Source organism: Anticarsia gemmatalis, chromosome 18, assembly GCF_050436995.1.
Source record: "Anticarsia gemmatalis isolate Benzon Research Colony breed Stoneville strain chromosome 18, ilAntGemm2 primary, whole genome shotgun sequence".
NCBI lineage: Eukaryota > Metazoa > Arthropoda > Insecta > Lepidoptera > Erebidae > Anticarsia > Anticarsia gemmatalis.
Genome location: NC_134762.1, coordinates 11,408,383 through 11,428,350, shown reverse-complemented (window position 1 = coordinate 11,428,350; position 19,968 = coordinate 11,408,383). Strand labels below are relative to the sequence as shown.

At 35.2% G+C, this 19,968-nt stretch overlaps 2 protein-coding genes across 13 annotated transcripts in view; both read left to right on the top strand.

Annotated features, from left to right (window-relative positions):
* rg (A kinase anchor protein rugose) overlaps positions 1 to 19,968 on the top strand; it is a 399,649-nt gene that overhangs the window by 11,657 nt on the left and 368,024 nt on the right. The window lies entirely within an intron of this gene.
* The window catches only part of LOC142980472 (neurobeachin-like), a 223,713-nt gene that overhangs the window by 148,538 nt on the left and 55,207 nt on the right, over positions 1 to 19,968 (top strand). Inside the window, exon 2 of one of the 3 annotated variants that reach the window (XM_076125885.1) lies at positions 2,026 to 2,226. The exons of the other annotated variants lie outside the window; for them this stretch is intronic. Within the exon in view, the coding sequence (XP_075982000.1) occupies positions 2,026 to 2,067 (42 nt within the window). The 3' untranslated portion in view covers positions 2,068 to 2,226. Of the gene's footprint in view, positions 1 to 2,025; positions 2,227 to 19,968 lie in introns of those variants that run through there. 3 annotated transcript variants of the gene reach the window in all.

Genomic DNA, 19,968 nt, shown 5'->3' with positions numbered 1-19,968 from the left:
TAACAGTTTCTAGACGAAGTTCAGATAGACTTTATGAGATTCTGAAGTGATATCAAAAAGTTTACCGGGGCACAGGTTTCATAAAGTTCGAAATTGTGCAAAGGACACCACGGCCAGTTTTAATTATTCACACAAAAATCGGTGGACATTCCAGCGACTGTGCCGGATGGCAGCCGGACCGGCGGAGGTTCGGCGTCGCCGGAGACGTAGATCAATACGCAATCAAACTGTCGGCCGCAGAGTTCCTAGCAAATATTTTCCCATTCACAATTCTGGAAGTTGGTAAGGGCGGTCGTAATTTGATTTCGAGTAACGCCCCAAATTATTTACCATTTCCATTTCTGGGTCCAACGCCTCCGTCTCGATTAGACTGTCTACTATTAATGGATCTTCCCCTAAGCTGTTGAAAATACACAAAAAACGTATTACGAGTTTTTTTAGAGGATATAATACGGTGTGTATTCTCTATGTTGAAATCGGACCGTCTAAAAATACTTAATTTTTTATTAGCATCTCTTGTCAAAATCAGCTGTCCTATATTTGCATAATTTTTCATCTTGGATTTTCAAATTATTACAATAAGTAACTAAAGCTATTAGCTATGTAAACGATTATCAAAAAATGAAAAATATTGTAATAGTTCGTAATATGAAGTCCTAAATAGAGCTTTCACTGAATTTTATCGAGGCCAACGAGAACAAAATCCCCGATAGGCTTCAATTTGCATCGCACACAACCTGCATTGTGTAGTTGTACGGTGTGCGTACAATTTGCAGCAAATGCGCCGAGGTTAAGTGGCTATTGTGCAAATCGCTCAAACTACGCGGCTAAGCAGTGCACGCCACACCTATTTAAATACTGATACGCTTGCCTGAGTTCCAGTAAATTGGCTTGGATTCAAAACAGATCTTTTCTCGGCTATACCAATTTTGAATGACTTTTGTCTAGCTTGTCAGGTCACTGTCACTTTATACATCGATTAGGTTATCCATTTATCCGTTATTAGACGTTTGTGAAATGTAAAATTTTCCGCGTCTTGACTGTTAATATAGAATTCAGGCTAAACTCATAATATTGTTGAAATATTTACTCCCTACAAGATCTCTGTCGACCTCTTTCTTTGGAAATGAGTGGCCTGATAGAATGTTTAATAAAAAACATTTGTATCTCAATTTTTGTATTTAAATAAAATATACATTTGTATATATTTTAATGATAATATATTTAATTCTTCTACATGCCGTCTTTTAGTGAAATATTTCAATTAGTCGTCAAAACATGATATGATGAAAAATACTTAGGAAGCCTAAGAATTTTTCGTGCCAAAATATTACTCGAATTCTCACCGAGTAATGAAAATTAAATATGAAAAAATGTGATGTAATGTTCTCGTCGAATTAGGAGAATAATTTTGAATACGATATTTTTGAAAGTATAAAGAAATGAGAACAAAATGTACTTGAATTTATTATTACTGTCTTCGTTTCTGGATAAATAATATCTTGCTTTAAAAATATAAAACCATTATTTCACATATTCAAAACTGCAACAAAATCGAAATCATGATACCAAAGGTATCATTTATATAAATGCCAATCATGTTCGAAGTCCTGACATCAATAAATTGTAGTAACGATACATATACATATTTTTGAAAAAGGCTAATTTCGGTTCAAGATGATATCATCCCCAAATGTAATTTGGGTATCGTAATTATATTTTACTGAACATATCGAGTTTTCGGGGAAAAATCTCAATATCCTCGCATTGGTATTCAATCTCCGGTCAATACATTGTTACGATGAGTTGGTATTCCGTCGCACCCACCTACAGACCTTAATAAACTTATCATAAGTTGTCAAACTTTTCCGATGCGTATACATAATAGATGTTGTTTGTTATGTTCTCCTGGTACTTCTCGGTAGCTATTCATAAGTTTGGATTGAATTCCTGTCAACTTGTGACTCCGGATGAATAACGTAATGTTGTGTTGTTATTAATATATTTTGTTTTGATTTGTTACAGGTAAATGAACTTTATGATTGCTGGTTTTCTACTATTTGGTAATGTAGAAATAATAAGTCTCATTATTGAAACAAGGTTATAGAAAACCCGATTAACTGTTAAAAACTTTTATTTAAAATTATTTTACAATCTCAACCTCCATATAATAATGATTTGTAATTGACGGCCTCATCATCGCTACATAAGCGGTTAACGAAGAAGAAAGGGAAAATTATTTATACTATATTTTGGTTTAACAATCTACCAAATATGTGCCAATATGTATGTATGCGTATATTCCAGTATGAACGTTTAAAATCCAACTAGTTAAAACAGTCTCTCAGGCTGATTGTAGTCAAAATAAAACGACCCATCAGGTGGTCCACTCCCCCGCGGTTACGACTGCAAGCGCGCTATTTATTTGTTCTGCAAATTGGATACTAACTGCCTCGGTCCACGCCGTACTGGACTATACTTCATATGCCATGAGGTTATTGGGGTTTTCTGATTGGTTTGCAGTTACTTGGTCCTTGTTGCTAAATATAAGAGGTTAGAAGTGATTACGATTTGTTGCGATTTTCCTTAATTTTCCTGTTTTTTTGACAAAATTGCTTCGGTTATGGTTAGCTTAATTTTGATTTGCAGCTTAGAAATATGCCTTCAGTTAACATTGTCCTATATTTCCTTGAATAAAAAAGAAACTAAGTGTGTTTTTCAGTTTTTTTGATATCATTACTACATCGACTATAGTAACGTATTTGAAAATTCATTTTTAATATTATTGGTATGTCGATAGCTATGAGAAGTAACGTATAAACAGAGTAGCTATGTCATGTTAGAATGAGCTTACATTCCTAAAGCTATTCGATAATAACAAGCAACATATAAATACGTACAAAAACATAGTAAAAGATTCGGCGAGTGTTTATCAACTGACCCGGAGCGGCCACCTTTCAGCACTTCTCCCGAGGCTTGGGGTCCGAGCACCTCTCCACATGATTTGTAGGGTCCCTCCTAACTAAGGGCCCACGATTGTTTACAAAACGCTCCCGATTCCTTCATCCCGGAAATTACACTTCATTCGCCATTTTCTTCTAATCCAGTTAGCCTTGATTCAATTTGATCATGCGTGATAAATCTATTTGAATTGTTAATGTCCTATTGTCAGGAGACAATGTCCGTTGTGTTGTAGAATTTATAATGAGCGCTTGCAATCGAGTTAGTTCCGATCTAGGTTTGGCGTAATGCCACCACTTTTATGCTCTCCTGGTACCGTGGAAATAAATTTCTAGAACTTGAGACCATTTTAGGTATGTATATGTTCTAGCAATCAATAAAATTAAAAGTTATTGAAAGTAAGTGCTCATATATCTATTTGATTTTTCCTGTTTAATAAAGCTTTTAGATATATTTTCAAATATCAGAAATATCTATCAGTGGCGTGGCTGGTAGTAGATTCGTCAACTGATCAAGAGGTTTCAGGTTCGATTTCCTGGTTGGACGAAGTACTTTTATTGGTCTTTTCTAATTTATATTTCTCAATAGAAGCCCGAAGTTTGGTATCGTGCCCGGTTCTAGAAAATGACAATAGACTGGCCACCCACTACATGGGACTAACATTGTTACTGCGTATGAAGTGTGGGTGTATTTTATACATCTCTGCCTACACTCAGGTATAACGGGCGTAATATTATGTCTACCTTCCTGTTATTCATTTTTCGCAAAAAAAATATATTTGTATTTTCGTCTCCACAAAGTTAAGCTAATGCATATAGGCGGTGTTGTTTTATAAACGATGTTTTCAGTTCGGAAAACAGTAGGGCTAAGTGAAAAGGGACGAGATTGATGACATTTCTTATCTCCATACAGTTTCCCTGTACTTTTCCTCAATCAGCTAAAAATACACTCTGTTTATCATACTTTATTTTGGACAGTTTTGTATCGCTATTCGAGGTAAATTCAAACTTATAAATGCAAACGAATTATGTTTTAAGTAATTAATTCATATATTCCTGATATTTTAGTTTAAAAGCTCGGAATTAATTAAGATCTCTGAAATTTTACTGATCATAACATTTTATACCGTTCTATATATACCAAATATAGGGTATATATTGGGAATGGTCGCAATCAGAACTATTTAGTAGCAATAAGACTTGATACAGACATATTCGGTTCGGCATTAATCAGCCCAGCCGGGCGGTAAACCGAATATGCCGACACCGCCGCGCCTGAAGTTTAAACCGAATTGTGATGATCGTTGCCGAAAGAATTACCGGATCGGCACAAGTAGAACAAGTACTTACAATTATTGTTTAGATTCGGTTTTGTTGTTCGATAAATACTGCCGAACCGAACGTGCCGAGCCGAATATTTAGCAAGTCATACAAACCGATGATTTAAATTGATTTCAGACAGTTTGTAAACATCCACCGACTCAAAATTTTAACCACATTGTTTTCCTAGAATATAATTTAATATAATTACCAAATTGTATTTTACGATATTCCAAGAATCCGAAATAATACACAATTATTAATTGGAATCCGATTTATGTGATGGTATTTCACATAAATTGATTAAATTTAAACCTCTGCATAGCAATAAAGGACTAGTTCAATGTAATCGAAATTTCAGTTGATATTTATATTTATTTGTTATTCACTGTGGTAAATGATACTTTAAATATAAATTAACTAGCTGACCCGCGCAACTTCGCTTGTGTCACATAAGAGAGAATGGGTCATAATTTCCCCGTTTTTGTAAAAAAAATTACTGGTACTCGGCTCCTTTTGGTTGTAGCATGATGATATATAGCCTATAGCCTTCCTCAATAAATAGGCTATCTAACACTGAAAGAACTGTTCAAATCGGACCAGTAGTTTCTGAGATTAGCGCGTTCAAACAAACAAACAACGAACCAACTCTTCAGCTTTATAATATTAGTATAGATTAGTATAGATAGGAGTGGACTGCTTTTCATTTGCTGTCACGTTATCCATCGGTTAGGATAGCCGATACTTATCTGTACGCTGTAAATCTAGTCCCTAAACCGCAAAATTTACTTCGTAGATTTAAACTTTAAATTGTTCAATCCAGCCCAATTGTATATAGAAATAAAGCAATACAATACTTCTTCAGTCAAATAGTATTTATGATTAAGTTCTTTCAAGTAAATTACCAAGTGAATACTGTAATTTCATTCTACTAAATAAACTGGCTACTTCAAAGACTATAAGCACTGCTTTTATTAACAAAAGATAAATGAAAACATCTTATTCATATCTTAGCAATTAAATACACATTGCAATATAGCACTCTTGAAATTAAACCGTCAAAATTAAACGAACACAAACACAATCGAAAATATACCTTAAAATCATTACTTTACAGTTCAAAATCGTGTGAAACGTTATCTTAATAATTTGGTATGAAGCTACTTAACAGGGTGTGTAATAACTGGGGTTATTTTCAGTCTAAATATCAAAATATCGCAAGTGTGTTGCTCATTGTTCGAATGTTAATTATATTTTAACGTTTGTACCAAGTAGCCTTGTTTCCCTCCAGGCGAGTTCTATACACCCTGTTTATTGTTCCTTTTATAGAACAGCTATTGAGCTAGTTTGTGTAGTGAACAGCCTGTATACATAGCTAATGCTTAGTGCGTGTGTGTATGCAGAGTGTATATGGATTCTTACATATAGCATATACATACATAATAATGGATCCTTTTAAAAACCTATAACAAGTCATACATAAAATCACGCTATTTTTCACATAGGAGTAGGCAGAGACCTAAAAACTCCACTTGGTACGAACAATTTTTACAGTAGTGTTGTAACACTACTGTAAAAATTGTTATGGGATCGTATGTGGGTAAAGCCACAGGTATAAAGCTTGTCTTGTATAAATTGATCTTAATATACATGGTGTAACCTGCATGAAATATTAAAAACAAAATTTTATAGCCATAATAAAAGTTAATTGAACGTTATATTATTTTGTAAAGCATATTTATAATACACCTTACAAAACAGCGGACTAAGTATACGTATATTTAGTTAATTAAATGTATACTAATTAAAAATGAAATACTAGGCCTAACATAACACGGTGTGTTTTGAACTAAGATATAATATATGTTTTAATTATTTTACATTACGCCTACAAGTATACAAAAATATGCGATATTTTATCTGAAATGGCTTAGAAATAAACAATAGAACGATTTAATTGTTTATGGTACTATACCCCAGAAATGCGGTTTTATAGCTTTGCTATCAGTCTGTCTGTCATTCCTTTTGCTTAAAAAGCGGCCCCGGGTTGTGCCTTATTTATGAAATTCTTTTGAATACATAATACTACCATGACAAAAAAATAGGAAAATGTTTTTTCCTAGTAATTAAAACTCGTCGATTTGTAAACCTCAACAATCTAAGTTAATTTACAAGAATTCGTGCTAGTGTGTATAACATTCTTAAATATTTGTGCTCCATTTTAACAAGACGGTACTGTATATTTTATTACAAGGATCCTTTGTTGTCGAATCTGTCTGATCAAGATCATAAAACTCGACTGGCTTCAGTTACAATACAATACACAAAGTTTGATGACTAAATAATAAGTTTATCTCGAGATATTCCCTGTATATAATAAAATGTTTATCCAATATTCTTTAAGCAAACTTGAACTGCTTTCTTTGTGTTAAAAAAAACAGTCAATAACAGCGTGTTGTAAATAAACCAACAGAATCCACAAAAATAGATGGAGCAGTTTTCAGTTAGTTACGTGAATTGAGTAAAAATTCTGCAAAACCCGGTTCAGTTTTCATACGACGATTGTCCAATTTGGCAAGTTTTAACCGGCCGGCTACCAGGGGAGTAGGGGTGTATAAGAGTGCACTGCAAATTGAATCTTGGCGTTGGCTATTCGTTATTTTGGCGGCTTGCCGGGCCATGCACTGGGCGAGGAACGTTTCTGGTGCGATCAAACACGATACGTAGGCACGAGCCGTTAGGTGATTGATTGAATTTCAATTATTTCAGGCACTGCATTCACGTACTCGACTCTCAACTAGAGCCTATACTGCGAACCTAGTCACGATTTGTCAATGAAAATTGCCTTAAAAGCTACAACGTTGAATGAAAATTGGAGCCGAGTAGTTAGTAAAATTTGTTGAGTAGGTGGCTTTTGTTGGTACTGAAATTGTTGTTTTACCTCTGAAATGTTGTAGAAATAACACAGACAAATGTAATAATAAAATGTTATGAATCAACATTTATATAAAATCGGGCGAAATTAAAGTTTAAAAATGACCTAGAAAATGACAATAGCTCCTATTACAAGTGTCAAAGAACTGGTTTTATAAATTCAAGTTTAAATTGAAGAAAGATTTGTTACAAAACGAGGTTAGTTGAAAAGTGTCACAAATCAAAGAGTTATTGTGCGGACGTGAGAGATTTAGGCCGCCTCATTATTATTGTACCATGAAAAATTATTCGCAAAATACTTCGTTTTCAGGCATCCGTTCTAGTTTTAGCTAGTTTTGTAAGTACAGTCGGCAAAGGAAAGCGAAATGCTTAAAAAAGTTGCACGACATCTTACGCCCGGTTTCTGAGGTACATTTAGCGGCAGTTTATCTATTCAATAGCGTTTAAACTCATAAAAAAACAAATCGCTAAATGTATTCAGAAACCGGGGGTAGAGAACCACGCATATTTGAGCCAGCATGGACTTCGTCTACAGTATTCGTATAGATCAATATCTTGTATTTAAAAGTAAGAATAAGTTAAGTTCATTGTTTTTATTTGTTATTTATATCTAACCAAAATGTCAAATTTTTATCATTTTTCCAAACTGTGACCTGTCAGGGTCTCATTGACACGAAAATTTGTCTGAATTCAGGGCATTTTCCCGCTGCCCGTACAGCCTGAGTAGCGGTTGACAATCATAAACTTATAATCTGGTAGCGGCGCCGTTTTAAATGAAATTCATCTTCATTTTATTTTGTTACTCCAAGCTTCTAGTTGTGAGATGATTAGTCAACCCGTTTGTGACTTTTACCTAGATAAATGGTTGTACGAGAGGTTTTAAACCCTGTTTTTGTCGCATTTTTTTTTGTATTTTCTCTTTTTGGCTTTTTGACTAAACACTGAATGTTTTTTCTGTGTACGTTATTTACAATGAATAATGTGATAATTTTGTTAACCTTTTTGTACTATAAGCTGTATTCAGACTACATATTTATTCATAGACGCATCTTTTTCGCGTTTTTTAATTCTATTGTGAGTGGTCAACATAAAAGATGCGCCTAAAAAGCCTACGACATTGTAAAAACATCTTGACTAAAACCGGAATTGACTTTGTGCTCAGTTATTTTTGACTTAACGCAAAAAAATATATATCGTTATGTAAAACACACAATAAAAGTATTTAAACCATTATTCACCACCCATTCAAAATGCTTTAAAGTATCACTCGCGCAGTCACGTCAACTACCAAGACTGACGTTTCCATCCCCCTGACATTTTGACACTCGACAGTAAAGGCTGTAAACGAACAGAGCCTTAAAATAACCAAAACATTTATCCCGCCATTCAATCCGCCCGCGGCATTCTCGCAGAGTTTTACCAAACCCGGCTGATCCGTTCCCCGGTGAATGCGGAACAAACAAACTCATTTTTGCATTGTATATTGATACCGCTTACTAAGAGTTTTTTTTTTTTTTTTAGGTTAGTGTGTTGTATATTTTATGTACCTTTTTACATATAAAACAGTTTAGAAGAGTGAAAGATAACACGTTGTGTAAATACTGCTTACATGAGAGAGTGCTGTGATAGTATAGAGCTTTGAAATATCTAGTATGAGAAGTATTTCATTTATTTATGATTATTACCACGTTAATTCTCATAAAATATAAGATAACAATCATCCCCTGCACAATGCAAAACTTTAAAGTTCTTTTACGAAATCTACTTAAAAATTAAAAAAATCGATCTACTTTTTGAATAAGTATTGAAAATGTTTTAAAAGTATTGTTACTAACTCTACAGCTTCATCCTTTATTGTAAAAATAAATAGTTAAATGAAATATCATGCGTTTATCTTGCCCAATAATCTGGTGACAAATAAAGCCGTTTTTTTGTACGTTTTTCGTTGGTTTTTGTCCGTTATGTTCGTAGTTGGGTAACAAGTGGGGGTCGCGATCAGTCATGGTGTCCCGGTGTAATTGAGGAGCAGCCGTGATGGATCGACCTCGCCCTCGGTCCATGGTAGCCCAGGGTATTTGCCTTATTGCTATTTATTTTTATATACCACGATTATTGTACGTGCTTGTTTGGGAAGGTTTGATTGATTTGAAAATCAGAAATGGGAAAAGTCTTTGTAAATGACAGCGATACCGGTAAATGGCCTTCAGAATCCTGGGGTTTGACTTAATATTTTTTGTGGATTTTCGTATGGCTTAATATAATTAACACGTCACTTAATAATAATGTGATTCTAGAATTCTTACCTTATCTTAATTTCTATCATATCTCTGTTGAAATAGATAAAAGAAAAGGTAAGGAAAACTATAGCTTCAAGATTTCAATATACCAGTAACTCATAAATGCGTAGGTATATCATCAACATAGTCACTCGTGCGTTTATAATATAGGCGTGAGTAAAGTAAGTTATCTTGTATCGATATTAGAAACTAATAACACCTCCAAGTTTTCATTATCGCCTGGTGGCTCACGTAGCGCCGGCGGCATATTGCTAAACTTTCCTTAATTGACATTCAGTACGGTGACTGTCTTGCTACCTCCTTGCTCGTTATGACGCCTTAATTACCTTTTGTACGTGACATGTGCTACTTGTAAACAAAACTGCAGCATAAACTTAATTAGGTGCTTGTTAGTCGTTGCTCTTCTTCCCTATGTATGTTTGTATGTAAGAAACTTTTATGCTTCCCTTTGTTTAGTCCGCTATTATGTTCATCCTCTGAGTCCGCAAGAGGAAAATTCTAAAATCGCGAAATAGAAGTCGCTACTGTAATTTTGCAAGAGTACGTCGCCTTATATAACCACCCTCAAATATGAGCGAATGTGCTCAGTAGAAAGGATAAAAGAGTACTGTTATATTTCTTGAACTGTACGACAAGATTTCTGGCTTAACCATAAAATAGGACAATTTTGAATTCTATTTCCTAGACTCTATCACTCTATATGTTTTCTTAGCCTTGAGTTTTGCCTTAGTACAATCTCGTCTTTGTTTGGAATCAGATGACCTTGTGTCATCATCTCAGCCGGGAATCGTCCACTGCTGGACAAAGGCCTCCCCCATCGAGCGCCAATAGGACCGGTCCTGGGCCGCCCTCATCCATCGGACTCCGGCAACCCTTACCAGGTCGTCGGTCCATCTTGTGGGGGGCCTGCCAACACTACGTTGACCTTGTGTAAATTGTCCAAAATTTTTATTAAAAATTGAGACCAGAATTTCAAACTAAAATATTTTTTTCTCAAAATTATTATAATTGTCATCCAAATAATGTACTTATAAATAAGTCCATTGAGATCAGGTGTTATTCTGTTATCTTAACAAATCAGCTGACTCGTAACGAGGGGTGTGGGGGGATGAATTGACAAAAGTTGCAAATTGTTCGCGGTACGAGTGATTGACGAGCGCGCACCACTCCATCTTGAAAAAAGTTCGTGTTTGGCTAACTGTTTGTGGCTGACTGTATGTAGCTAAGCATTCTTTGAAACAAAGAACATTGGAACTATGCCAAAATAACCATTAGAATTGCATTGAAATTCCGTTTCTTCGCTGTTTATTGAATTTTATTTATTACGTTGGTAGGTACGCTCTTTCCAATTCAAGTGGACATGTAGTTTTTTTCTCCGACTTTTTCAAATTAGGCAGCCCTGTCTACTTAAAAATATAAATAATTTTTGATGATTACAAAGTCGACATTACGAACAAAATTTTCAATAAGACTCATTACAATTCGTTTATATCTGTATAAAGTCTGCCACAAATAATTTGTTCAATAAACAACCGACCTACATTGGTGTTTTTGCACGCGTACCGCCCGCCGGGCTGTCTGCCATTACGATTGTTTGTTTACGTACCGCTGAGCGCAGTTTTTTATCTCTTTCCCTCGTTTATTGAGGGATTGACGGGCCGAGACGGTTATTGCAGGATTTGCGAGACAATTACGTAGTGCCAACGCACTGTGAATTGAGTTTGTGCGATTTGAATCTCCTTGTCTGTACTGTACTCCCGGTATCTTGTTGACAAAATAAAGTTAATATTTACTTTCTCTGAAGATGGACGAGTAAAATATTAACTATCGGCGAATTTCACAGTGTATGAATAAGTGTCAGATAAACTTTCTGCTAAATAAAGTGCCAGCAAATGTATAAAAACAACTGTCGAAATACGATCTTATAAGATATCTTCTGATAAATACAATATTTAGAAGTCGGGAAACCGGTCACCTGGTCTTGTTATAAAAGAGTGAAATATCAAATATTTTGAGAAATTAACAAAATGTCTTGGTTGCCGATATATTCTCTGCCCAACCGCTACTCAGCAGATTTTTATTATTAGCTTTTTTCCGTGGTTAGCGGTCCACCTTGTCTAGTTGATGGGTCGTGACTTGGCTTAACGACTTTAAACTTAATTGATAGTAACTAGGGCCAACTACGTGCCCTTCCAAGTACGGAAAGGATCAACTTAAACATCACTGAAGACTTTTTTATGTTCAAACTGCTTAGGAGGCATACTTGCAAAGGTGTATATGTATGAAAGGTATAGAGTTTTCACTGTTTTATGTTACTTCCATGTAATAAGAGGCTAGGCTTTTGCCATGTATAAGACAAGTTACCAAATTCCAAAACTATTAAATATTGTAAAATAATGAGGAAATAATGCCGGAATTGACCACGCAATCAGCATTTGTTTACTTCACCGCAAAGCCAGTCGATAATACGCTCAAATAATTCCATAAACTGGCCAAAATCTGTAGTAATTTGTCAGCTGATATGCGCCGTTCAAAGTGTCTAACATATCAAGTGAAGTGCCATTGAGAGATGATTTTAATTGCTCTCGGCGCGGGCGGGGCGGTGATAAATCTGGGTTAAATTAACCCGCCCGACAGTCCGAGTGCCGTGGACCTGGCCACTGACGGCTATTGACTGATTTATACACTATTTAACCCGAAATACTTAATTGGGATAGCCTTTTCATATTTTGGCTATATAGGCCTAGATTTTTGTTCGGAATTTATTGCGTGTTTACTCTTACGACGCAAAGAAAATGAGCTTTCATATAAAAAAATATGACATTTGGGAATCAAAATCTGTTAAGCTCTTATAAACAGTAGTATACTACAAGAAAGTTAAACTTAAGTACTTATTTAAAAAGAAAATATCGTCTATATAATATTATAAATGCGAAAGTAACTCTGTCTGTCTGTCTGTCTGTCTGTCTGTCTGTCTGTCTGTCTGTCTGTCTGTCTGTCTGCTACTCAATCACGTCTAAACTACTGAACCAATTTGCATGAAATTTGGTATGGAGATATTTTGAAACCCGAGAAAGGACATAGGCTACTTTTTACCCCGGGGAAATGACGCATTTCCCGGGAAAATTCAGTTGGCGAACGAAGTCGCGAGTAGTCAATATAATAATGACATTAAATAAACAAAATTCCGTTGTCATGGCAACTGTTTTGATGGCGGATATGCCTTAGCGCGACTTCGTTATATTACGAGATATAAATATTTTTTAGAATATTTATCGTGAAAAAAAAAGCATATTTTATATCATCACGCTACTACCAATAGGAGCAGAGTAATAGTAAAAAAGTGTTACAAAAACGGGAAAAATTCTGACCCATTCTCTCTTATGTGACGCAAGCGAAGTTGCGCGAGTCAGCTAGTATCGTCTATATGCAGCAAAGTCTCAATAAAATCTCTCTATTATAAAAACTGCTTGCACAGTATTCATCCAAGCTTTTAAAAGCGGATCATCGTCTTAGAAAATAAATATCACGTCAACACGTTATCACGTGAGCGAGGACGCCAGCTGTGCAAGTGGCCATGCATTAAAAGCTCCCCAGCCCATTCATCAAGTTGTCACTCGCGACCTTCTGCACTCTTATGATCGCCTGGTGTTTAGGCTCGTGTCGTTGGAAGACAACTAGTCAAGGATCGAAGCAGTCAGTTATTTTATGACTACTTAGTTATTGAAATATTGTTAAGTGTTTTTTTTTTGTTTTTTTTTGTTTTTTTTTTTAAAGACAACTCCCGCACTAAGAATTGCTCTTGTGTCGCGGGGACTTACAAACATACAAACAACGGACACGAAACACAACCAGACCCGAAACAATTATTTGTGGATCGCACAAATAATAGTCCCGTGTGGGAATCGAACCCACGACCTCCCGATGCAGTGGTATCGGCGTGGTGACCTAAACCACTGCGCCACGGAGGCAGTCATGATCATGCAGTGTAAATACATAGATAGATGTCTTAATTTAATTTGCCTCACATACTTTACATTTCCTCGATATTTTGTCAGATAACATCTTGCCTATGTTCTCTTAACGCATTTTGTCTATCGGCTTGAACTACTTTGATCACTGAACTATACAAAATAACAAGACATGAAACGATCGCCGATTTGGCGTACTTGAACAATGTTATCGATTTGAACAACATGCGACATTTTCAAAAGCGCTCTACAGCTATGCGCAAATATAACTGTACTACAGACAAGATAAAGTGGAATGATATTATGCAAATAGCTAAGCATTTAATCCCGTATTACGCCCCGTTTATGTACTCGAAAGTCGTTTTTCAAAGATATCACTTAAACGTTTTATCGTTCGCGGCTTAATGGCGTAAAAATAAGAATACTTTATTATCACGACACGAGATTTTTATTATGTCGCCTGAAAACTTAGCAAAGTGTGTCGGGGAGGCGAGAATTTGGCACAAATACGACGACATGTTGATAAATTGATTGGTGCTTATGTTGTATTGAAGTCTCGTTAGTAAGTTTCCCTCAAGGAGCTACACATGTACCTACAAACACGGAAAGTTTTGTGCGCCACGACATCGTACATTTTTAATGCAAATGTGTTTTATGTTTTAAAAGTCCCCAAGATGATCATGTACGAGTAAACAAGATTTACGTAAACGCTATTATTTTTCTTAACAATATTTGTAATGAATTGTCGTCATTAATTTCAGTTGGTTGATGATCAGCGTCAGTGACTTCTCTTGTTAAATATTAAGCTTCATTAATACTAATAAATTGTGCTGTCATTAGCACCCTCTTGATCAAATGCTGCCAGTTTGAAATACGGACAGGTAACAGTATCTAATTGAAATAAATTATGCTGTATTATATTTTTATTAAGGCTTGTATTCGTACTGAAATTTACAGTTTGAAGTGGTTATAATTCACTTACCCCTGATTTCTGAAGTATATTAAGCGGTAGTTTATCTAATCAATAGCGTTTAAACTCATATAAAAAAAACGCTGCTGAATAGATAAACTACCGCAAAATGCAACTCAGAAACCGGGGGTTAAAGATTGATTAAGCTTACATTGTCTCGGGATCCCGTGACGCTTTTTGACCTATTTCACAACAAAATATGTATTCTACATTGTCAACGTCTAACACATTTATCACGTACCCTTTAATTGCAACAGCCACACAAAAGCTTGATTTGTTTTTATTACCCGAACACAACTGTAGTAATCAAATCTCATTGTCGCCCCCAAGGTAATGTTGTTTATGATTCATTACCCCACAAACCTTTATCATGTCTCGCTACTAGGTATACATAAACTATGAGAGTATCATATTTATTATAACCACAAGTGGTCTCGGATTATTTGGTCGGTGATGAGGGTTTTTTGACGAAGGACGGGGCGTTCCGCTAAATATAATTCACATTTGGTAATCTCCTACAGCTTTCTAACGTCCTGGTACCTGATCAGGTGAGCGTAACGACTTAATAATAAATACAGTGAAAATAATTAGTGTCCCTTTGTGAAAATGTAATGAAAATTTTCTTGTTTACTTTTGTAGCGATTTTCATTGATATATTTGTATATTGATACAGTTTTTCTATGTATTTATTTATTTTTCTTTTTTTTTATTTTTCTTTATATTAGGTTTATTTTCCGAAATAAAAGAATTTGAATTTGAATTTGATTGCTATCATGTTTCGAATCATTAGGATTGAAATATCAATTCAGTTATTTCATGTTTATTAAGCTTCCTAACTGTTTTATATAAAACAATGTTTCTCAGTATTTATAACCATAATATAATTGAGTGATTGAGTGTCGCATCTAGTGGCAGTCAGTAGCAGGCGGAGAATTTGTCATCCAATTAACGTAATCAATTTGATTATACAGAGAATTTTACACAAGGTTTTATTCAAATTTCGTACTTTATCTTTGTAAAAATGTAGGTCGAAACAAACTGAAACGTACAGCTACTGATTACAGTTTTATTTGAGCTGAATTTTAAGCAGACGACTGGGAAAAATGTGACCCTAATATGTCGGTAAAACGTTCACGTAGTTTTAAACTTACTCTGTACATTGAATTCAGTCGACTTCTCCGCTCTGAATATATTGGTGTTATGATCGATTTTGTTCATAAACACGACTATTATTTGTGCGGATTCCAATAATTATAACGAAATCTGAATAGGCTTTCGCGCAACGTAAGCTTACATGATAGATTTTATAATGTAGCTATCATCTCGCTCTCGTATCGCTGCTATAAGTAAGCTTGCCACGAAATGTAACGTTAATCAGTAATTCAGTTGTAAATTCGAGAACAAAAGTTATAAATAAAAGATACCGTGTTTATTCAAAGACATAAGTCAGAAGCATCGTAAAATGAATAGTTGGCTAGCGGGAGAGATAACTGCGGCCGGTGGCTCATCATGACGGAGCTCCATGTGACAATTTATCGAGATATGTAAGCCGGCAGGATTAGTTATACGCCCCCGCATCGGCGCCGCGTCGTCCCCGCGTCGTCCCCGCGCCGCCCCCGCATCGCCCCCGCATAGCTCACTGAGGTTTCACAATGCCTCTACATTGATGTTCGCAACGAACTCGTTACTGGAAAAGGCCTCATTATTTTATTTCATGATTTTCTTCTGCGCCTAATGATTGAGCTTTTTGTTTTAGTCTTTTTGTACAATTGTTGGATTTTTTCTCTTCTTTTGTGTTAGGAATACAAAACTTACTTTTGAGTCAATTTAAATTAAGACATTTCTCTTTCATTATATTTTCGTTGATGTCCCTTTCTATATTGTCGTCGTAATGCGTTTGGATATAATATCTATGGAACCGAGTCGATTTTTACAAAAAAATGTTTATTATAAGTTCGGTTTATTAAAATGGCCTTATAGAATTTCATTAAAACAGCAATTTCGATATTGCGTTCATTTTTACAGTAAGTAAAAGTAGATATACACTATCCAGGTTCTTTGTTTCATTGTCCCACCGTCGGATCCGAGCGTTCATTCATCAATATTACGGACGTTGTGTTGCCAAGGATTATATCCAGTCCGAATGGACCGATTGTCACGAACTAAGCGCTCTTGTAATGGAATCACATACCCGAACATTTTGCCTACCATTCCGATAATAACTATCTGTAAAATACTAACATATTATTATAAACTAGGATAGTAGAACTAGTAGTAAAATTGAGGAGGTATTTCTTAGTTGCACTATGCGTACCAGGAGTGCAGTACTCGTAAGGAGCTTATAGCTTGCCCTCATCGGATTGGTAAATGGCAACGTAACTTATGATGCTAAGAGCCAGTGCGTAGAAGGGCCGGCCAGTTCGTACTTCGTAGTAATCTCAGCTGAGCCTGTTTGTGCTTGTCTCTGGTTGTTATCAAACTGTTGTTAAGTCAATATAAACGTATTTGAATAGCTTGAACAACAGTGATTTTCAGTTTGAAAATCTTTAATTCTGATTTTGTTCGCAATGTCAGGTACTAGGAGGATTCTAGGGAATATCAATGTTTCTCACCGTGTACCAGGAGCCCATAGATCCTAAGCAATCAGTATCTGTTTGTTTTGTCTTATGTAAAGTCTGTTATGTGTCATAGCGATGTAAAATCGCGATGTAGTGTTTTGACGAACGCTGGGTTTATATGAAACTTAATTAACGAAGTTCCCGGAAACTATAGTCTACGATGGGAACGGATTCTGTTTCTTACAGCGCAATCAAATATAATTTACTCGTACAAGACGCCATTTTGATCCTTCCAAGTAATAGTACTACATTTTCTAAGTTATGGTTGTATTTGTGACAATGTTTTTGTATGAAATGTTTACAACAGTTAATGACTGCTGTAGAACATTTGTAACATCATTTCGTCTCGCTACTGTCGAGTGTTGAACAAAATCATTTGAAACGAGAACGTCTCAGCTTTGGTTTGTGTTTGTCGGCTGGTGTAATTTAGATTTCGTTTACCTTCTAGGATGTCTGCACTCCAAATAACACAAGTTTGCTTGGAAATATATTTCGCTTTGCCGTAGTTTTGCTTTTGCCGTAAAGGACGTAGGTCTATATTTATGAATTAGTATATTAATATTTTTGACGCAATTCACTTTTTTTTCTTGGAAAATCGTTTTCTGTATCAATATCGTGTAATACAATAAATTTGACATTTAAACTTGTAATGAAGTTCAAAAATCGAGCACTGAACTCGTTTTCTTTGTGATATGATACTGTTGAGAGATAATCCTTGTTGGCACTCGGCTGGTAAGAATGTTGCCTTTCTTTGCTTCTTAGAAGCGAGGCTCTTTATCTCTGCGGTTGTACGTAATTGCGCAGAGCGTCGCCTTTGATTCCATTTAATAAAATAAATTGTATCTTCCTTCCTTTATGCCGCCCTGGTAATATACTTCTGTAGATTAAGGCGTTTCTTTCTGTGTGACTATTATAAGTAGAGTGGGATCTTTTCACTTATAATAATTATTTTATCATGTCTTTGAGTCAAAATTGTTATCTTTTGAGAGAGAAATTATTTGGATATACTTATATCATTTTGACCAAATAAAATGTGATTTTTATAATGTAAAATTGTTTATTGATAGGTGGTAAGTTTTGCTATATAACTAGCAAAGAGCAGTCAGTCACTCACTCCCTAGAGTAAAAAATCCAAATTTTTGGTTAAGGATAGACGAGTAAGAAATTAATTGTAAAGTTTCAGAATCAATTAGTAAATTAATATCAATTTAATTTAAAATATAGCAAAGTATTGTTACCGACACCACCCAAAATTAGGTTTGCAATCAATACCATACGCTAATCGGTTTATTGTAATCTGTCAATAGGTTTAACTGATGGCCGCGAGGCAATTAATTAACCTCTCAAGCGCCCGGCCACCGTGTCACGGTTGAATGTGCTACCCCCGTCAAGCGTCCCGCCACCGTGGTACGGCAAAACGATCTTACATTTAAAAAACGTAGAAATGAAATGCTAAAACTATCTTTATCCCTCTCAAATGTATTTGACATTGAAGCTGATGAAATGAGACGACGATCTAATGCACACACTTGAATAAGTGGTTGATATAGGCCAGAGAGCACCTTAAACAACATCTGACCTAACGACATGATCCTTTATGACCAATATTGTAAATACTTTTTTTAACTAATTTTAAAGATTTGAGTATATTTTACAGTTGGATTTTAATGTCATTATTCATTAACTACACGATAAGACCTTTCGTCATATTATTTTTTTTGCCTAAAAATATTTATTAGACTTTCTTCAAACACATGCCTAAAGCACACAATATTCAGATTAAACCGACTATTGTGCTAGCACTATCAAATATTATTTGTGGTTTATTGTTTTAATCTATAGCAAATTTTATGTAGATTTCAAATATATAAGGTATGACTAGGGTGTTAGTATTAAAATATGACGGAATCGGCGCTTAAACGCCGACCACCAATTCAATTTTGCGCGCCATTTTGAGCCTGGACGCTTAACGGTATATTTGAATTTTGACGTGGGGCGCTCGAGAGGTTAAATACTCATAGCTGGTGAACAAATAATAATAATTGATGAGTATAATTAGAAAATGTATCGAAAAACATAATATTGAATAATTTGGTTTCATAATACTCTTTTAAATTCGAGTTTATTAAAATACCCAATTTTAGATTGGTTTCTAAATCAATATTTATTTACAAAGGTAAATCGTACTGTAAAATTTTCAGTTGAATATTTAAATGACTGTGAATTAATTTACCAGGCGCAAAGAACCGGGTCAGAGGTATCAAAGGAGTTTGCATTCATTAAATAATAAATAAGCAAGGACCGTATCAAGTGGCCTGTTTACCTCCTGCTTTGCATACGTTCCTGGTAAATCATTATGGATTTAGTTCAATGTTCCGAACAATGTTTTGAGGTAGAAAGGCTTTGAAGGACTTATTAATTAAATAAGGGCTATATTCTATTCAAGCAAGACCTCTTGTATTCGGTACCTACACAATAATCATTTAGGTTATTACTAAATTCTTCTGTTACATACAATATTCGTGACATAGCAATCAGCAAAAGCGTGCATTCAGATATAAGGAAAATAATAATACTGCTCTATACTCTTACTCGCGTACTATGTGTTAAGGAAACAAAATATAACACAAAAAGAGCCATACTGCCTGCAACTAATTGGCAATTTTGATATTGCTATTTTTAGCGTATCGAATTCGATTGTTTGTTATTCTTACACAAAACTGGATTTTGTATTAAAACTTATTACTTAACAGTGTTGGCAATTCAACAGTAACCTAATATTTATAATAATAAAGTGTATAACCCTATAACGCGAGTGGCAACATAAAGCAAGTGTATCAAAGTCAAGGGCTGTCGAGTCGACGGTTAGATCGAGCACTAGGGCCAATTAGGCCTTAG